General features: G+C 46.5%; 8 protein-coding genes across 8 annotated transcripts; 4 read left to right on the top strand and 4 right to left on the bottom strand.

Annotated features, from left to right (window-relative positions):
* Window positions 1-561: 561 nt before the first annotated feature.
* ASPWEDRAFT_51984 (tyrosinase family protein) lies at window positions 562-1,914 on the bottom strand (the record flags this gene model as incomplete). The annotated part of the gene is made up of 5 exons (XM_040837686.1): window positions 562-819; window positions 871-1,150; window positions 1,200-1,465; window positions 1,515-1,677; window positions 1,736-1,914. 5 exons carry the CDS (start codon window positions 1,912-1,914, stop codon window positions 562-564), a joined length of 1,146 nt encoding a protein of 381 aa, XP_040689821.1.
* Window positions 1,915-3,347: 1,433 nt separating this feature from the next.
* On the bottom strand, window positions 3,348-4,793 carry ASPWEDRAFT_41374 (NAD(P)/FAD-dependent oxidoreductase). Its single transcript, XM_040835541.1, has one exon. It carries the CDS (start codon window positions 4,768-4,770, stop codon window positions 3,628-3,630), a length of 1,143 nt encoding a protein of 380 aa, XP_040689820.1. The 5' UTR covers window positions 4,771-4,793; the 3' UTR covers window positions 3,348-3,627.
* Window positions 4,794-5,251: 458 nt separating this feature from the next.
* On the top strand, window positions 5,252-7,242 carry ASPWEDRAFT_172929 (uncharacterized protein; the record flags this gene model as incomplete). Its single annotated transcript, XM_040831000.1, has 6 exons — window positions 5,252-5,257; window positions 5,308-5,527; window positions 5,574-5,650; window positions 5,703-6,025; window positions 6,077-6,411; window positions 6,464-7,242. The coding sequence occupies 6 exons, from the start codon at window positions 5,252-5,254 to the stop codon at window positions 7,240-7,242; spliced, it is 1,740 nt and encodes a 579-aa protein (XP_040689819.1).
* Window positions 7,243-7,624: 382 nt separating this feature from the next.
* Window positions 7,625-8,867, bottom strand: ASPWEDRAFT_134832 (SDR family NAD(P)-dependent oxidoreductase). Its single transcript, XM_040829327.1, has 8 exons — window positions 8,806-8,867; window positions 8,606-8,750; window positions 8,404-8,553; window positions 8,243-8,350; window positions 8,052-8,192; window positions 7,941-8,003; window positions 7,807-7,885; window positions 7,625-7,755 (listed from the first exon to the last, which is right to left on the bottom strand). Exons 1-8 carry the CDS (start codon window positions 8,853-8,855, stop codon window positions 7,709-7,711), a joined length of 783 nt encoding a protein of 260 aa, XP_040689818.1. The 5' UTR covers window positions 8,856-8,867; the 3' UTR covers window positions 7,625-7,708.
* Window positions 8,868-10,361: 1,494 nt separating this feature from the next.
* On the top strand, window positions 10,362-10,969 carry ASPWEDRAFT_41370 (uncharacterized protein). Its single transcript, XM_040835540.1, has one exon. It carries the CDS (start codon window positions 10,440-10,442, stop codon window positions 10,899-10,901), a length of 462 nt encoding a protein of 153 aa, XP_040689817.1. The 5' UTR covers window positions 10,362-10,439; the 3' UTR covers window positions 10,902-10,969.
* A 172-nt stretch (window positions 10,970-11,141) lies between these two features.
* Window positions 11,142-12,544, top strand: ASPWEDRAFT_41369 (uncharacterized protein). Its single transcript, XM_040835539.1, has one exon. The coding sequence runs from the start codon at window positions 11,248-11,250 to the stop codon at window positions 12,355-12,357; it is 1,110 nt and encodes a 369-aa protein (XP_040689816.1). The 5' UTR covers window positions 11,142-11,247; the 3' UTR covers window positions 12,358-12,544.
* A 545-nt stretch (window positions 12,545-13,089) lies between these two features.
* Window positions 13,090-14,173, top strand: ASPWEDRAFT_69353 (aldo/keto reductase; the record flags this gene model as incomplete). Its single annotated transcript, XM_040839042.1, has 3 exons — window positions 13,090-13,235; window positions 13,282-13,546; window positions 13,595-14,173. 3 exons carry the CDS (start codon window positions 13,090-13,092, stop codon window positions 14,171-14,173), a joined length of 990 nt encoding a protein of 329 aa, XP_040689815.1.
* ASPWEDRAFT_134828 (uncharacterized protein) lies at window positions 13,974-15,298 on the bottom strand. The gene is made up of 2 exons (XM_040829326.1): window positions 14,747-15,298; window positions 13,974-14,689 (listed from the first exon to the last, which is right to left on the bottom strand). Exons 1-2 carry the CDS (start codon window positions 15,261-15,263, stop codon window positions 14,256-14,258), a joined length of 951 nt encoding a protein of 316 aa, XP_040689814.1. The 5' UTR covers window positions 15,264-15,298; the 3' UTR covers window positions 13,974-14,255.
* Window positions 15,299-15,358: the final 60 nt, after the last annotated feature.

The raw sequence follows: 15,358 nt of genomic DNA, 5'->3' as shown, positions 1-15,358 counted from the left end.
GTCGACCGGGTTTCGGTGAATCGGAATTCCGAATCCCGCCGGAATTGGAAAGTCAGGTGACTTCGCCCGATAGATCCGCTGAGGACTTTGGATTATTCATACTGGAGAGTATCGAACATAAAAATATTAATATTTTCCGAGGTATTTTCCATGAAGCTGTTACAGTAGAAAAGTGAAATGATTGACTTTTGGTGGATGTTGGTGATGTACATTGGGAATATCTCAATATATATCGTTCCAGCCACTTTGAGAGCAAACAAGGTATTGGGCATATTTGTAGTGGAGATGAAGGAAGGTTAGTGAAGTTTCGAAGACTAGTGTTATCATAGTAGTATATACTTTGATACTGCTACCATGATAAGGTAAGAACCCCTAGCCACTAGCTAGGGCTCATATAGGTACCGTGGATCCCAGGTCGATCACCCGAAGATGAACGAGTTTGCGAAAATAAAGTCTGGCTGTGGCAAACTTCAATCTTATAAATTTCCTATAATATATCCAGAATTATTAAAACTACGGTTATATACTAGGTAAATATCCCATCAACACATAAAGAATTCATCACAAATATACGTAGCAGAACGGCCCGGAAGTGGTATCCAGCAACTCTCGAATGGTACGCGGAGCACCCAGAGCAACCCCAGGATCAACAATATCGTCAATTTTAGTCAGAGGCGATGAAGTATTGGCTGGTTTGACGTTTCCACCCACCACGTAGGTGCGATGTGCCGGGTCGAGATTCTGCCAGGTCCAGAACATACGGTCGATGGCTGAATGGTGGAGGTAGAACATTGGGTCACCGGGCGAGACGAAGAAATCCTGTAAATTAGTTAGATAGGGTACTTGCAGAAACGGGGAAGGAGGGCGTACATCGGCAGGATCACCACCAATGGTATAATGGCCACCACCGTGAAGGCCAAGGTAAAAATCGGTCGAGTTGACAAGCCCTTGCATTTTGTTCTGGAAGTTGAGAATGGTGGTTTGGTTGACGAGCAGGTCCATCACGACTTCAGTTGTGGTCCATTGCGCGCAGTATGCCGAGATGTCACGGCGGAGGCATCGCGGGTTGTAGTTGAGGCCGGATCCGTTTTGAGCGACGAGACCGGGGAGTTTTTCGATTGGCTGAACTGGGCCTAGGTTGACCGTCCAGCTATTCAATATCAGCATTAACTTCATTTACTCTTGGTTGATGGTCTCACTTCTTGAAAGGGCCGGTTGACACACAACCACCGCCATTGCCAGTGGGAATATAGATTCCCGGGGCAAGCTCGCTGTCATTGTGACGGATGTAGTCTCCATTGCCAGACATGCTGTATGGAGAGCCGTCAAAAACCGGTGAGTTCTCCGGGTCATGTGCGTATTTATTCCAGGCCCAATACGGCTGGTATCCGGTGTATCCACACTCGTTGCGCAAGGTTTGCTCATAGATCCAGGTGAAATAGCGATGCCAGGTTAGAAAGTTGCCCTGCAAGTGTTAATATCATCAAATATAGATTATTACTGACCAGACATACTGTATCATGGATGTACATTGTCTGGTTGATATGGGTCGCGACGAAATCATCATAGCGGCTGCGTGCCCCGGGAGCAAAGGTATGGTTGATGCGGGAAGGCTTAGATGCCAAACACAGCACAGCATCTGTATACTCCTTCCGTTCGTGATGGGAAAGAGATCCCCTGATAGCGGTGAGTATGTTACATGATCAGGATAGACTCATCGAGATTGGCAACTCACCATTCTCTGCGGACAGCAGCTGTTTGTGGGGTACAGGTGCTCTTGACATTCGGATGCGAGAACTGGTGCTGTGTCTGTTTATAAAGTGCCTTTGCAGCCAAGGCATCCCACGGATCCACGACAGATGCTGCAATTGGGCTGGCCAGCGCTGCAATAATGGGTATTAAATCGAAGCGCATCTTGCCGCTGTTGTCAAAAAAGCAGGAAGCCGAGTGGGACACAAAGAAAAGAAAAAAGAGCGTACTCAGGGGTTTTATACTAGTTGTAAACGAAAGGGCATCCTGGGCACTTGGACTCGATGTCAATGCCTGCCCTTAGCGTCGAGGGAACCTGTCGATCCACCCTGACTAGACAGTTGAGGGCAGGGCCTGACCGACACATAGCTAATAGGAGCAAGGAATGTCGAGCCCAAACCGTCCAGTTCTTTAAAATCAAGGAAAATAATGCTGCAGCTGTGCCTGACAGACTAGGCCGGATTGGGATATCGGCCCTGGCGGCACAGCCACCAGCCAATCGCTTCGCTTTGTTGCCTGTCAGATCCCTGTCAATCAGTGCCCCTGGCAGGGGTATATTCCACTTTGAACTGTCATTTTTGGCCTTCCCCTCTTCCGTGCTCTTTTCTTTTTTCTCATACAGAAGAATACAAAAGATGGTAGAGAAGGTCGCATTCTGACTAGGCTGCATTCATGCCAAGCTGTCAACGCTGTCTTTGCTTTTTATTTACCTTTTTCTGCAAATCCAGGGTGGTCATTGACATATATACCTATGCAGATGGAGCCAAAGTTTATTTTTTAATACAACTTAAGCTTTTCCATACTATAGACAGATATATTGAATGCCATCCAACTGGCAAGAACAGTATCAGCCGAGTTCAACCACCGGCTCCTGCTTGATTATGATCAACACGCGAACAAGGTTTCTTACCGGTTTTCATCTCGATCACTCCACAAGCCAAGGGCAACGTTTGTTTTCTAGTGCACGTTAGCCCGTGATAACAAAGCGCAAAAGGAGCCAAATGCCTTCATTTTTCGGCCTTTGATTGTTCTGGCCTTGAGTCTTCTACGTGTCTTCGCCTCCGCTGTCTCGGCCTACTTCCGGTTCATCGCCAACTGTCATCCGGGCTAGTTTCTGATCGGCTTCCGCGGGGTTTACACCGGCCTTTAATCTTTACTACAAGTCTATGTGACAGCAGTCGAGTGCCGAAGATGTGGAGATTCAGAAGAGCCGAACCAAAAAAAATAGAGACCCCGTGTCCCGATCGAATGAAGCCACCGAAGATCTCCAGATCGCCCAGATTCTCTTAATTCAGCCTTGTGACGGATGAAAATTAATCTGAAACCAGCATAATAATGCCAGCAAACTAGTCATCCAAGCAAGCACTCTTTTGCTCGGACCTATCAAGCCTCACGGCGTGGAACGAACCCCGAGCATGTCTAAGATGCCCTGACTAGTTCCTTCAAGTGCTTACAGCATACTTAAGACTTCTTTTAGTCCTCTGTCGATCCACAAATGAAATTGGGCGCTGCGGGAAGATCTGGAAATGGATGTTGTTTTGTTGATGGAGTGGGGTTTCGATCTACTTTTTGTCATCCTTGGGCTTGATATTTTTTTGCTTTATATAAATTGATCAATTTTTATCTCATATGCCTATTGGGTTAATTTAAAACCATTGTTATCATCCCGACGTAGAGATCGACACCAGGGTCGAATAAAGGAAGAATACGGCATAGACATCTACACGGGCGACCGTCTAGACATCAGACAGCCGCGGCAATGAATATCATGACTTTGTAGATACATGTATTTATAAAAAGACATTACTAGGTACTATTAATCTAATCATCTAAAGCTAGCTCCGAAGCACAATGGTCTGATGATATTCTAAGCCAAAATCACTTGGCAGCAACAGCCTCCAACGCCTTGGATATGAAAAAGTCCCTCCCCTTAACCAGCCGAACCAACATACTGAACGGCGTAAATCCAAAAAGTTGCCCTGTTCCGCCCGACGCACCAACAGGAACAAGCATCATGATACAATTGCCCTGATCATAAGAGCGCCGTTTGCCAGACCCGAGAATGTCCGCTTTGAGGTTCGCTGCGACAACGGCCGCTTGTTCGGTTGCTTTGAAGGATAGTCGCATTGAGTTGTTGGTAATGTCGCCGGCGGCGTAGATGGGTAGGGATTGAGAAGTTTCACTCTGTACGCGGAGGCTGCTGTCGACGTTCACCCAGCCGCTTTCATCGAGGAGTTCTTTCGGGATGAAGGTGTTGTTTGGGAGTGCGCCGGTAGTGGGGATGTAGATGTCGGCTTCGAGCTGCCTCTCGTTGTCCAAGGTGACAGTCCAGGTGGAATCATCTGCTTGGGTAGCGGCTGTTACTTTGGAGGACTTCAAGATCTCCACATTCTTCTGCGTGAGAAGCCATTCGGCGGCATCGCTTCCACTGGGCTTGAGGATAGGCAACACCCGTGCGCTGGCTGAGACTAGAGTGATGGAGACTTCCTTCCCTCTTTCCTCGGCTGCTTCTGCGATCTCTCCTGCCAATTCGACACCGATAGGTCCAGCACCTCCGATGACGATTCTTTTAGCGCGGGAGATGGCGTTCTGAGCGTCCCCGATCAGAGCTGACATGTTGTCCGAACCGGACTGTTTGAATGGGAATGGTGTGCCATTCTGCGTTATCGTAGACGCAGTTGTGCTCCCCGAGGCGATAACAAGATAATCAAATGAGATGGTTTTGTCGTCATCTATCGTAACAGTTTTCCCCTCAACATTAATCGACGTCGCGCGCCCAAGGACAAACTCGAACGATTTTCCTGAGTAATGTTTAAACGCATCCTGAATCGAAATTAGATATTGCTCTTCTCGAAACGCCGCAGGCTTCGCCAGAATCCGTGGGGCAGCGACGGGAAAATAGAAAGTCGAACTCGGATTGATCAGGGTGACTTTGGCAGATGGGACATCCTTGATGAGCGAGTGTGCAATGGGGATGCCGGCAAAGGATGCACCGATAATGACTATATTTGTGGGTGCCATTTCTGCTGCGTCGTGGATGGTGCTGACGGTGTGCTGGGGGAAAAGTCGTTGATATATCCTCGCTAAGTGGGTGCCTAGCAATTGCGTGTGGCGATTTGATTGGCTCTATATTTAGGTTAAGAGGGCCTGGGAGGGTTGGACCGTCGGTTGTTTGTTGAACCTTGCCAGCTGGCCTGGCCAATGAGAGTTACGCCTGGGGTGGTTCCTCCGCGGGGAAATTCCAAATAGGGCAAATATCTGCAAATCCGAAGCAGGCCGGACAGACTATTACCCCGGCTTGATGTTGTAATCCTGACCAATGTAGATGACAGACACGTTAAGTTATTGATAATATGCAAATGGACTTACTAACCGCTGACGAACTGGCTGGTAAGCATAATGATGCAACCCTGAAACAGCTGATATAAATCACCCACTACATTCCGATAAAAGAGCGATATGTAGATTCAACCCTTTCTGTTTACTATACCTTCTACTCAAAATGGCGGTACGCACCCAGCTTTCTCTTCCAGTATACTTTTTATTGATACATGATAGGACTCAAACAAAACCATCACCCATCAAGTCACAGTCCTGGTCGTCGGAGGCGGTCCGGTAGGACTGATAACTGCATGGGGACTGGCGCGCAGAGGCGTACATTGTATGCTGGCTGAGCGCAACATGACTACAACAAAAGCACCGAAAATGGATATCACAAACTGCCGGTCGATGGAATTGTTGAGATCCATGGGTCTTGCTGATGATCTGCGCAAGCAAGGTAGGCCGTCATCTATGTTAGAAATGTGGGTTTTAACATGGCGAAGGTGTCAGCCAGGATATCTCCTTTGATGTCCTCTTTTCTTCAGGGCTTGGAGAGAAGGGAGAGAAGATTGCACGATGGGTATTCTACACTTCTTTTCCTCAACAAACCCAGTCCTAGCTAACATTGTTAGAATCTTCCATCTCCAAACATATGGCGTGAGATGATCAAGGGGAAAAACGATGGGACGATGCCACGCGAGCCATATCAACGATGCTCACAGGCTGTTTTCGAAGCATGGCTCAAACCCTTCATTGATGCCCATCCGTCTGTTGAGTCCCATTTTGGATTGAAATTCGAGTCTCTCGAAGAAGACGACGAGGGAGTGACCAGCCATTTGGTCGATGTTACCACCGGTCAGATACATGTCGTCAAAAGTACATATGTGGTTGGTTGCGACGGTGCTGGAAGTCGTGTGAGGAGAAGTATAGGAATTGATCTGACTGGAGGACCAGTGTAAGTTGAACCACAGAACGGCAAAAGCACATTGCTAAGTACTTGAAACAGTCCCAACAAAATGTATCTCGTCCATTTCAAATCACGAGATCTGACGAGATTACACCGTCAAGGTCAATTCTGGCATATATTCTTCGCCACCGGGGCTATTCTGATCAGTCAGAATGAGGTCGATGCCTGGACAGCTCATCTTCCCATGCCGCTGGAGGAGAATACTGAGAGCATCAACCCATATGAAATTGTCTCCCAAGTCCTAGGGGGTATCGAGGGTCAATTCAATATTAATATTGATGAGATCTTGCTGCATAACACATGGAGACCGACTCTTGCCGTTGCCAATTCTTATAGAACGGAAAAGGGAAGGGTTTTCCTTGCCGGTGATTCTGGTGAGTGCATTAGCTGACCGGATGACGATAATATCCAGTACTAACCGTCTAGCTCACCAAAATGTTCCTATTGGTGGATATGGAATGAATACAGGCCTTGGAGATGCATTCGACATTGCATGGAAGCTTTCTGCCGTTCTGAATGGGTACGGAGGGGAGGATTTGCTTGCCTCATATGAGATAGAGCGACGACCTGTGGGCCTTCGCAACGTCGAGCGCTCCCGTGTCCATGCATCTGTTCACGAAGGGTGGGCAAGGATAGCGGCTGAACGAGGTCAAGATGTCCTTCTGTCCGATACCGATGAAAGTCGGAAGGTAAAGCAGGACATTGCAAATTTCGTCAACACTAATGATGGCGAGAACAAAGATCACGGAATTGAAATGGGATATTCCTTTCCCGATTCACCGGTCGTTGTGACGGAGGTCAGGACGGCGCAAGAGAAAGAACCAGAATGGTCTCCTCGACACTATATGCCGTCTACGAAGCCAGGCAGCCGTGCACCCCATGTCTATCTCCAAGATGGGAAGACGAGTATTCTGGATCTGTATGGCATGGACTATACGGTGGTTGACTTTACCTTGGATGGTGAGATATCAAAGGTGTTTGAGGACACAGCCCAGAAACTCAGTGTCCCTATCCAGCGAGTCCATCTACCAGATGAACCACATGTTGCATCTATCTGGCAGAAGAGTGTTGTCCTTGTGCGGCCAGATGGCTTTGTCGCTTGGCGGAGTGATGATAGGCCTGGTCAAGTATCAGTCACCGCACAATTGGCCGAGGATATCATCTCGAGGACTGTTGGAAGACACAATGTCAGATGTCGACAATAACTAAATCAGCCTTATAGTAAAGGAAATAGCAGGCATGTATCCTTTACCACACGCTTTCACTATATTTCTTGGATGGCTTCCCTTGTAGCATAATAGGAAATAGAATGACACTTTCAGATAAATAGCTATCTATCCAGGATATTGTATACGACTAGCATATAGTGCTTCTAGGCTGGCTTCATGTTCGGTCGAATAATCTGCCCGATAAAATGAATTTCCCCGTAAGTTCGAGTTCCTCCGCGGCGGAACTTTTGTGGTGTGGAGAACCAGTGTCGATCAGATTGGATTTTGATATGACATTATCATTGCGATTCCTTTCATGACTTGTATTCTCCTATTTGAAGATGAACAGAAGTATATTCAAAAACTGACTTGACATTCACCACTATGTACTATGAGGTGAAAGTGTATCAATGATTCTATTTCTATTGGATAACTTCAATACATTCTAGATGGACCTGTCTTTCTACAGAGATGCCCTCCCAGTAGACGTCCCAACAAGGAAGCCCGAATCTATAGGGTCAGCACACTAATCGAAGATTTGTCTTGCAATAGATGACCTACCAACTAGCACATGTTCGCCGGTAGTTGAAGTGTTCTTTGACAGGCTCACAAAGGCCTCTGCGCAATCCTCGAGAAGTGTCTGGCCAATGTTAGTCTCTGAGGATGGAAAGGAGGGGAGATTTGATTCGTAATACCTCCTGCTTCAGGATAGAACCATTCTTCATCTTAGCAATTGCATCCGTCCCATACCGATTGCCCTACAATGTATAAGTAAATTATGAAGAGTATGCACTGCGCGTACATACCCAATCAGTCAACAGCAGCCCTGGCAAAATAGCATTCACCCGAATCTTGCTTCCCATGGAGCATGCGAGATGCTTCACTAGATGAAGTGCCGCAGCCTTGGTCACCGAGTATGGTATGCTGCTTCCTCCGGGGAAAACGGCCTAGAATGTGTTATTTCCGACGAGATTGTCACTGGGTAGACACAACTTACAGCGATGGAGAGTGTCATGAGATAGACTCCCCCATCGGGATTTTGCTTCATATATGGACTTGCGGTTTGCATAAGTTGGACATGAGACATGACGTTGGCCATCCAACACTGTAATTCTTGTTATCTATTGAAAACATCTCAGAATAGTGATCGCGGCTTACCTTTTGCCATTCATCATGGGACATGTCATAGATATCTCCGGGTTTAGCAAATCGTGTCCAGCCAGCATTTGCAATAACAATATCAAGACCAGATAGCTTTTCGATGGTGTCTTTAACTATCCGCTCGTTGTCGGCGGGAGTACAAACGTCCTGTCCCATGGTTATGCACAGTCCTGACACCTAGTGTATTATGCGTACCTACCCCATGGACGATACATGTCTTCACAGAGTATTCTTTCTCGATCGACGCAGCCAGTTGTTCAGCCTTGTTACGACTACTCATATAGTTGATGGCAATATTAGACCCCTCAGAAGCGAATCGTCGACAGAGAACTGCACCCAGGCCTCTGCAGTATGATTATAGTTTAGCTATTGTAACACCCGAGAGATGTAAAAACCCACTTCGAACTGCCTGTGATTAGGACATTTCTTCCTTTAAGATTGTACGGCATGGTGGATGTAAAGAGTAAACAGGTTGATCAAGCAGAAAACATGAACGAGATTTATACTTTATATAAGACCAGCTGGGATGTAATGATATCATGTCATGCCGGCATGCCTAATCGTCACACGCTCTCGTCACACCGCAACCTGAAGCGGTGTGTATCTCAAGTAACTCTATGCATCACATCAGAGATCGGACCAATCCGAGGATTCTTGCAGAGAAATGTGGAGCGGCTTGATCTACGGAATTTTACTTTCCGGATAGATTACTGTGTATTATTGGTGGGGATGAAGTGCAGAATCTGTAGATGGTTTCACAAATAAGTGGAGCTTTGGAACTGAAGACTCATATTCAGGAATTGATGAAGAAACCCATATGATCAGCCTCCGTACTTTGGATGTTGCAGACAGGAGCTGTATTATCTGTCCAGGTTATAATTATCGACATGCTCGCTGAGTGATAGCCAGAAGGAAGAGGGAGAAGATACACAGAACGGAGAGTTCTCGCCCGCCCTCTTGTCTACAAGTGAACAGTCTAATGAAATGTATCATATTGCAAATTCCCAAAAGGAGGCTGATATGGACGAACGCAACATACACTATTTACAGAAATTTATCAATAAAAGCGCTCTTATCTTGATTATACAACGTGTCATATGTTGCTATCTGGGGCATCACGTGAAAATGAACCCCTGATGGAAATCGTCGATCTATTTACCTTCAACTTCAATGATTTTTGTTTTCTTCAGTCTCTTCCTCATATATATCATTTGAGAGGACTCATCCGCTGTGTATTTCAGTAGCTTGACCTTTGCGAAATCGCGAAGAAAAGACCAACACGCGTCAACTACCTGCAACAATAAACTTGTGTACCAGACAAGATGAACAGCCTAACAAGGGAAGAGATAGACCAGAAAAAGCGAGCAAACAAGGGAAATAAGGAGAGGCGGAGAAGACAGAGAAAGCTACAACAGAAGGAGTCGAATCAACGGAATCAACAGCCACAGGCCATTCCACGGATACAACATAGCCAGCCACAACGTCAGAAGCATCAGAGCCAAGAGGCACAGAAATATCCAGAGCCCCAAAATTTCTACGAAAAACCAACCCAGATTCAGAATCATTTACACAGCTCACATTTACGGGTGCTGGGGGAGACACAAAACTAGCAACAGAAGCAGAAGTCATCTCAGCCACTTCCCAAATGGTACCATCGTGTCTGCACTCTCATTGTCGAAGAGAGACGAGAAGTAGAACCGGAAGATTTTCACGAGGATATCGACGATGACAGCGAGAACGAGTATTACTTTCCGTTTGAAGTCCCAGAGGATATCGGTGAGGCTGAATCCGAATCGGAATACATCTACGATGGATCTGATGCGGTTGTCTACTACGACTTGAAAGAACAGCGCGAAGACCGCAGAGAGGAAGTCGAAGGCAAGAGAAAAGAAAAGCAAAGAGACATCGACGAAGAAGCAGCGATGGAGAAAGATATCAAAAATGGATTTAAATCTCTCAATATAGCGAACCAGGGCAGGGTAACTGCTCTATCTCTCGCCGACGCGCACTTTGAAATACATTTAGAAGGCTGGATGCAATACTGCAATCGTGCCTGGGGCGACGTCTCTCGAACGAAATATATCGAGTTTTACCATTTGGAGAATGGTGACCAGTTAGAGTCCCCTGGTGAAACTTCCACAGATCCTGAACAGCTGATTTACGGCCACATCTATTTCGATGCCAGTAATGAGTGCAGTTCAGCTCCATTTGACCCTCCAGCACGCACGGGTTCCATCAACCACCTGCTGCAAAACCAGGATGGAAAGTACGAGCTTTATTGCCAGTTTCTCAGCCAGGGTCACTTGAGGCTACAAGTTAGTCGCGATCTGTTTTTCAAAGATGAGCCTCCGCCGAGTGACGCCCCGGAATTTCTTGAATTCATGGGTCTTCGGTGCGATATGGAGAGGGAGATGGCAAAAAGGGAGCAAGTGAGGGCGCAAATACCGCAGCCACCATCACGGAGAGAGTCTTGGTTTGAGAGGTCAATGTGGTGATTGGGCTATGGATCACAACAGGCTTCTTTGATACCTTTTAGTACTTTTGTAATATATGTATTATAATGTAAATAGTAAACGCGCTGCGAAGGTTCATAAATTGCGAAAGTCCAACTGCAGTGGTTATATCGAGTACGCGACGCGTCTACGCGTGGGGAATCACGTGACAACAAGACAGCACAGCCAACAAAAAAACGTGTCGATCATTGGAGCTAAATCATTTCTGTTTTCTTTTCACCAGAACAGTCGAATAACCAGTCATTGCGGGATTGCTTCTTTAGGGAACAGGAAGACCCTATTGCGATACATACAATCCAACAATCCCAGACACAAAACACCAACAAAGATGGATACAGCATACAGCAACGTGGATCACCCAAGGAAGAGGCAAAAGCGAACGTCACTTCCGCTCTGGTTCTATCGCGTCCTAGATAAGGCCGGCCGCGAACGTCGAAGCTGCAAGCCTGAAGATTTTGACCAGGATATCTCTGAATATGAAGAGAGTGGATACACGTCAGAGGAAAGCTTCGAGGGGGCCGATACCAACATATACCAGAGATACAAGGCAATGCGTGAAGGCCGGAAACGGCAACTGAAATCCATGCAGGAACAAGAGGAGGCAGAGTATGACGAAGAGCATGACGACGAAGAGCATGACGACGAAGAACAGGAAGGGGAAGAACAGGAAGAAGAGGGTGGGGAGGAAGAAGTAGATGAAGAGGAAGACGAAGAGGAATTGGGAGATGAAGACGAAGAGGTAGAGGAAGATGAAGAAAAAGAAGGGGAAGACGAAGAAGGGGACGAAGAGGAGGAAGAGGATGATGAGCAGCAAGAGCAAGATGATATCGACCAAGAGCAAGAGTTCCAAGCAGGCAACGAAAAAGAGGTCGACGATGCCGAGGAATCTCTCAAAAGAGCAATTATGAACGGCGAACGACTTCCTCGTCTCGCACTCGAAGACGCATATTTCAACCTTTATTGCGGAGACTATGTCAACTACTCCTGGGATCCACTGGATGGTTACCCAAGGCATATCGAATTCTACGGCGCCCTAAACAATGTCCGCTATTCACCACCTACGAAGCCACTGGAAGGCAAAATATCATTTGACGACAACGCTGAATGCAATTTCACGGCATTTATACAGCCAAAGAACGCAAGTTTGAACGGTTTCCAGTTGAAAGATGTCAATGGGAATCATAAATTCTTGATTCAGTTCTTCAGCAACGACTATTTGAGGATCAGAGTGAGTCGGGAGCTGGTCTTCCAGGGAAAGATTCCGCCTCCTCATACCCCAGAGTTCTTCGACTTTTCGGGCATTCGATTTGATGTGAAGAAGGCACGAGCAAAGAGGGCTCGGGAAGAACAGATGGTCAGGAAGAGACCACGGTCCGAGTCGTCGGAAGCATCGGAGAGGAGCGAGGAATCAGTACATGTCGTGGATGCATTTGTATAACGATCCTCATTGCTCGCTGGAAGAACCTGTTGTATTATAACGCTACCTAAATTTTGAGATATCTAATCCATGTACAATAACTCGAAAGCATAGCGTTGCTTGGTTGGAGAAGACATACAACTGACACACAATATATATATCACTATTTCCATCAGATCGTGAATGCCAGGTGCTAGTTGATAAAGGCAAGATAACCCCACTCGATGATATCTAGTACATCAACTCAGAAGGCCCCTGCGAAGACCTCGACAAAAGACAGTTCTCCCTCATATATGATCTCCAAAGTTCCATCAATCCCAACCCTCGGTATGGAATCGTATATGAATCTGTATTCTCATTATACCGCCGACGAATTGTCCTAATACATGATGCACAAAGACATTTATAATGACTTGAAATATAGTTCGCCACTGAAGAACCATGGAATCGACAATGTCATGGCAAATGCATACACAACGTTTGATTGGATATTCCGACCATAGACCCACATTGATCTTGTTTTGACGCTAAGATAACAGGTTACAGCCAACCTTTATCGCAGGCTGTTCTCCACATTTATTTGTCGATTAACTGGTTTCGGTAGCTGTGGCATGCAATACATCATAGACACATAAGAGTTGAATCACCACCTGACATCATACAGTACCGTTCCATTCTTTATAAAAGACCTTATTTCGACGACTGAACAATGACTTTTGAACACTAAGTACAACAGATATACGATTATCGACAATGACATCCCAAACAACCTTCAAACTCAACACTGGTGCCCATATCCCAGCCATTGGCTTGGGAACATGGCAAGATCCGGAAGCCCAGGAAAATGCAGTTCTCACCGCCCTCAAAGAAGGATATCGCCATATTGACACAGCCAGATGGTTTGTATTCGATACTTTACACTTTACAGCAGGCTAATTCGAATAGCTACGGCACCGAGAAACAAGTAGGAAATGCGATTCGAAAGAGTGGAATTCCAAGGGAAGAGATTTTCGTCACCAGCAAACTTTGGAACAACAAACACCATCCGAACGATGTTGCCCAAGCATTGCAGCTTAGTCTCGATGACCTCGGCTTGGAGTATCTCGACCTCTTCCTGATGCATTGGCCATCTGCGTTCAAGCCTGGGGATGACCCATTCCCACAATATAAAGACGGAAAGATCATTCCTGCCGATATCGACTATGTTGCTGTACGTCTTTCTAATATAAGACACTACGTACACCGCTAACGATCGCAGACCTACAAAGCAATGGAACCCCTGGTAAAATCAGGCAAGGCAAAGGCAATCGGAATTTCCAACTTCGCCCGCAAAGAGGTGGAGCGTCTTCTGGAAAACTGCTCTATTGTTCCCGCTGTACATCAATACGAGAACCACCCTTGGCTTCAGCAGGAGTCATTCGCCGATTTCCATCGCCAAAAGGGGATTATTGTCACCCAGTACTCGCCATTGGGCAATGAGAACGAAATTTACGGTACCAAGGACAAGTACGGTAGACTGGTTGAAGATACTGTTCTGGTTGAGATTGGAAAGAAGTACGGCAAGACTTCTGCGCAGGTTGCTCTCGGTAGGTCGTCTTATATCATTATAGTTGATAAGAATCTAACAGAAACAGCTTGGGGCATCGCACATGGCCGCGCCGTCATCCCCAAATCCAAGACACCACAACGAATCGCTGAGAACCTTCAGAGTGATTTCAAGCTTGAAGCTGCGGACCTGAATAAGATCAACTCGATTGACAAGAAACGTCGCTTCAACGACTCGAGCGCAGACTTTGGATACGAGTTGTTCACGGATCTGGATGGAAAACAGAAATAGTGGCGGTCGTTACTAAACAGGGTGTGGGTGTATCATCAGAATAACAATAATAAAAGTGGTACATAATTATCCTGTGCCTGGCCTAGCATCCCATAGACATTATATAGTAGTCCCATGGATCCCAGGTGCTAGTGTACTGATCCATAATCATGGGAAGGTATCTACTCGACCATCCTTCACTCCTATTATGAGTGAGCCGGGCCTTTCGGGTCTCCCAGTATTCAGGTAACCAACCTGACTGTTCCCAGTCAATAACGGCAAGGACACGATAGGGATAAGAGGATGTAAGAATGATGTTACTCGGGTGCAGATCGCCATGGGTAAATTTAATGCTGCTGTCATCTGGCAGTCCATATCGAAATGGCTCAATTGGCACTGAGTGTGGATCGGACATTCGTCTTCGATGGAGAAATGTCCACCAGTCATGGAATGCACGCACTGTGGGGAATGGTCCTGCTTCTGACATGTATTCGATGTGGAATACTCTGTCATAAAGAGGGCCTCGTACAACATTGCCTGTAGATGATCTCTTTATTAATGGGATGGGCAATATGGAGGTGATAAAGTGCCTACCTATAAAAGGGTCTGACGGATCCTGTTCAAGTTGACGGAGATTGTCCAAGGCTGCCCGGAGTTCATGGGATACTGAAATGCGGTCCTCAGGTTCCATGGTATCCCATACCTGCTCCAAAGTCTGGCCTTTGATATGTTCCATGTAAATAAACGTCTCCTCTCCTTCAGTACGCCACCCATATACCTCAGGAACCGGAATGCCACCCTTGAGAGATCGCGCAATAGCATAAAGGGACTGAGCCTCTGATATATTCATCTCACTCCCCCACTTGACAAGCAGCCCGAGATCTTCAAACACCACTGGCGACGGTCGCGCATTACGGCCTTTCTCATAAACTCTCCTTCTGTTGTCCAGATTGGCACCTGCAAGATGTTTGGCTTTTGCTTGTTCATAAACCTCTTCTGGGGAAGGTAGATTATCCCATTTACTGAAAAATGAAGAATCCTTGACGTCAAAATTCGGCTCTGATGGCGGCATTGAAGGCGTTAGCCGGGTGCTGCGTTGTTTGCCGCTCATGCTGGGGGTTGGATTGTTTAATTGGTCGCAGTCAAGATCAGGGAGATTTAGAATATATATGGTGAAGTCCTGGTGATATATGGCCCTTTCATGGA

Source organism: Aspergillus wentii (genome assembly GCF_001890725.1).
Source record: "Aspergillus wentii DTO 134E9 unplaced genomic scaffold ASPWEscaffold_4, whole genome shotgun sequence".
Lineage (NCBI taxonomy): Eukaryota > Fungi > Ascomycota > Eurotiomycetes > Eurotiales > Aspergillaceae > Aspergillus > Aspergillus wentii.
Note: the sequence above shows the minus strand (reverse complement) of the source record. Positions and strands in the feature narration are given on the sequence as shown.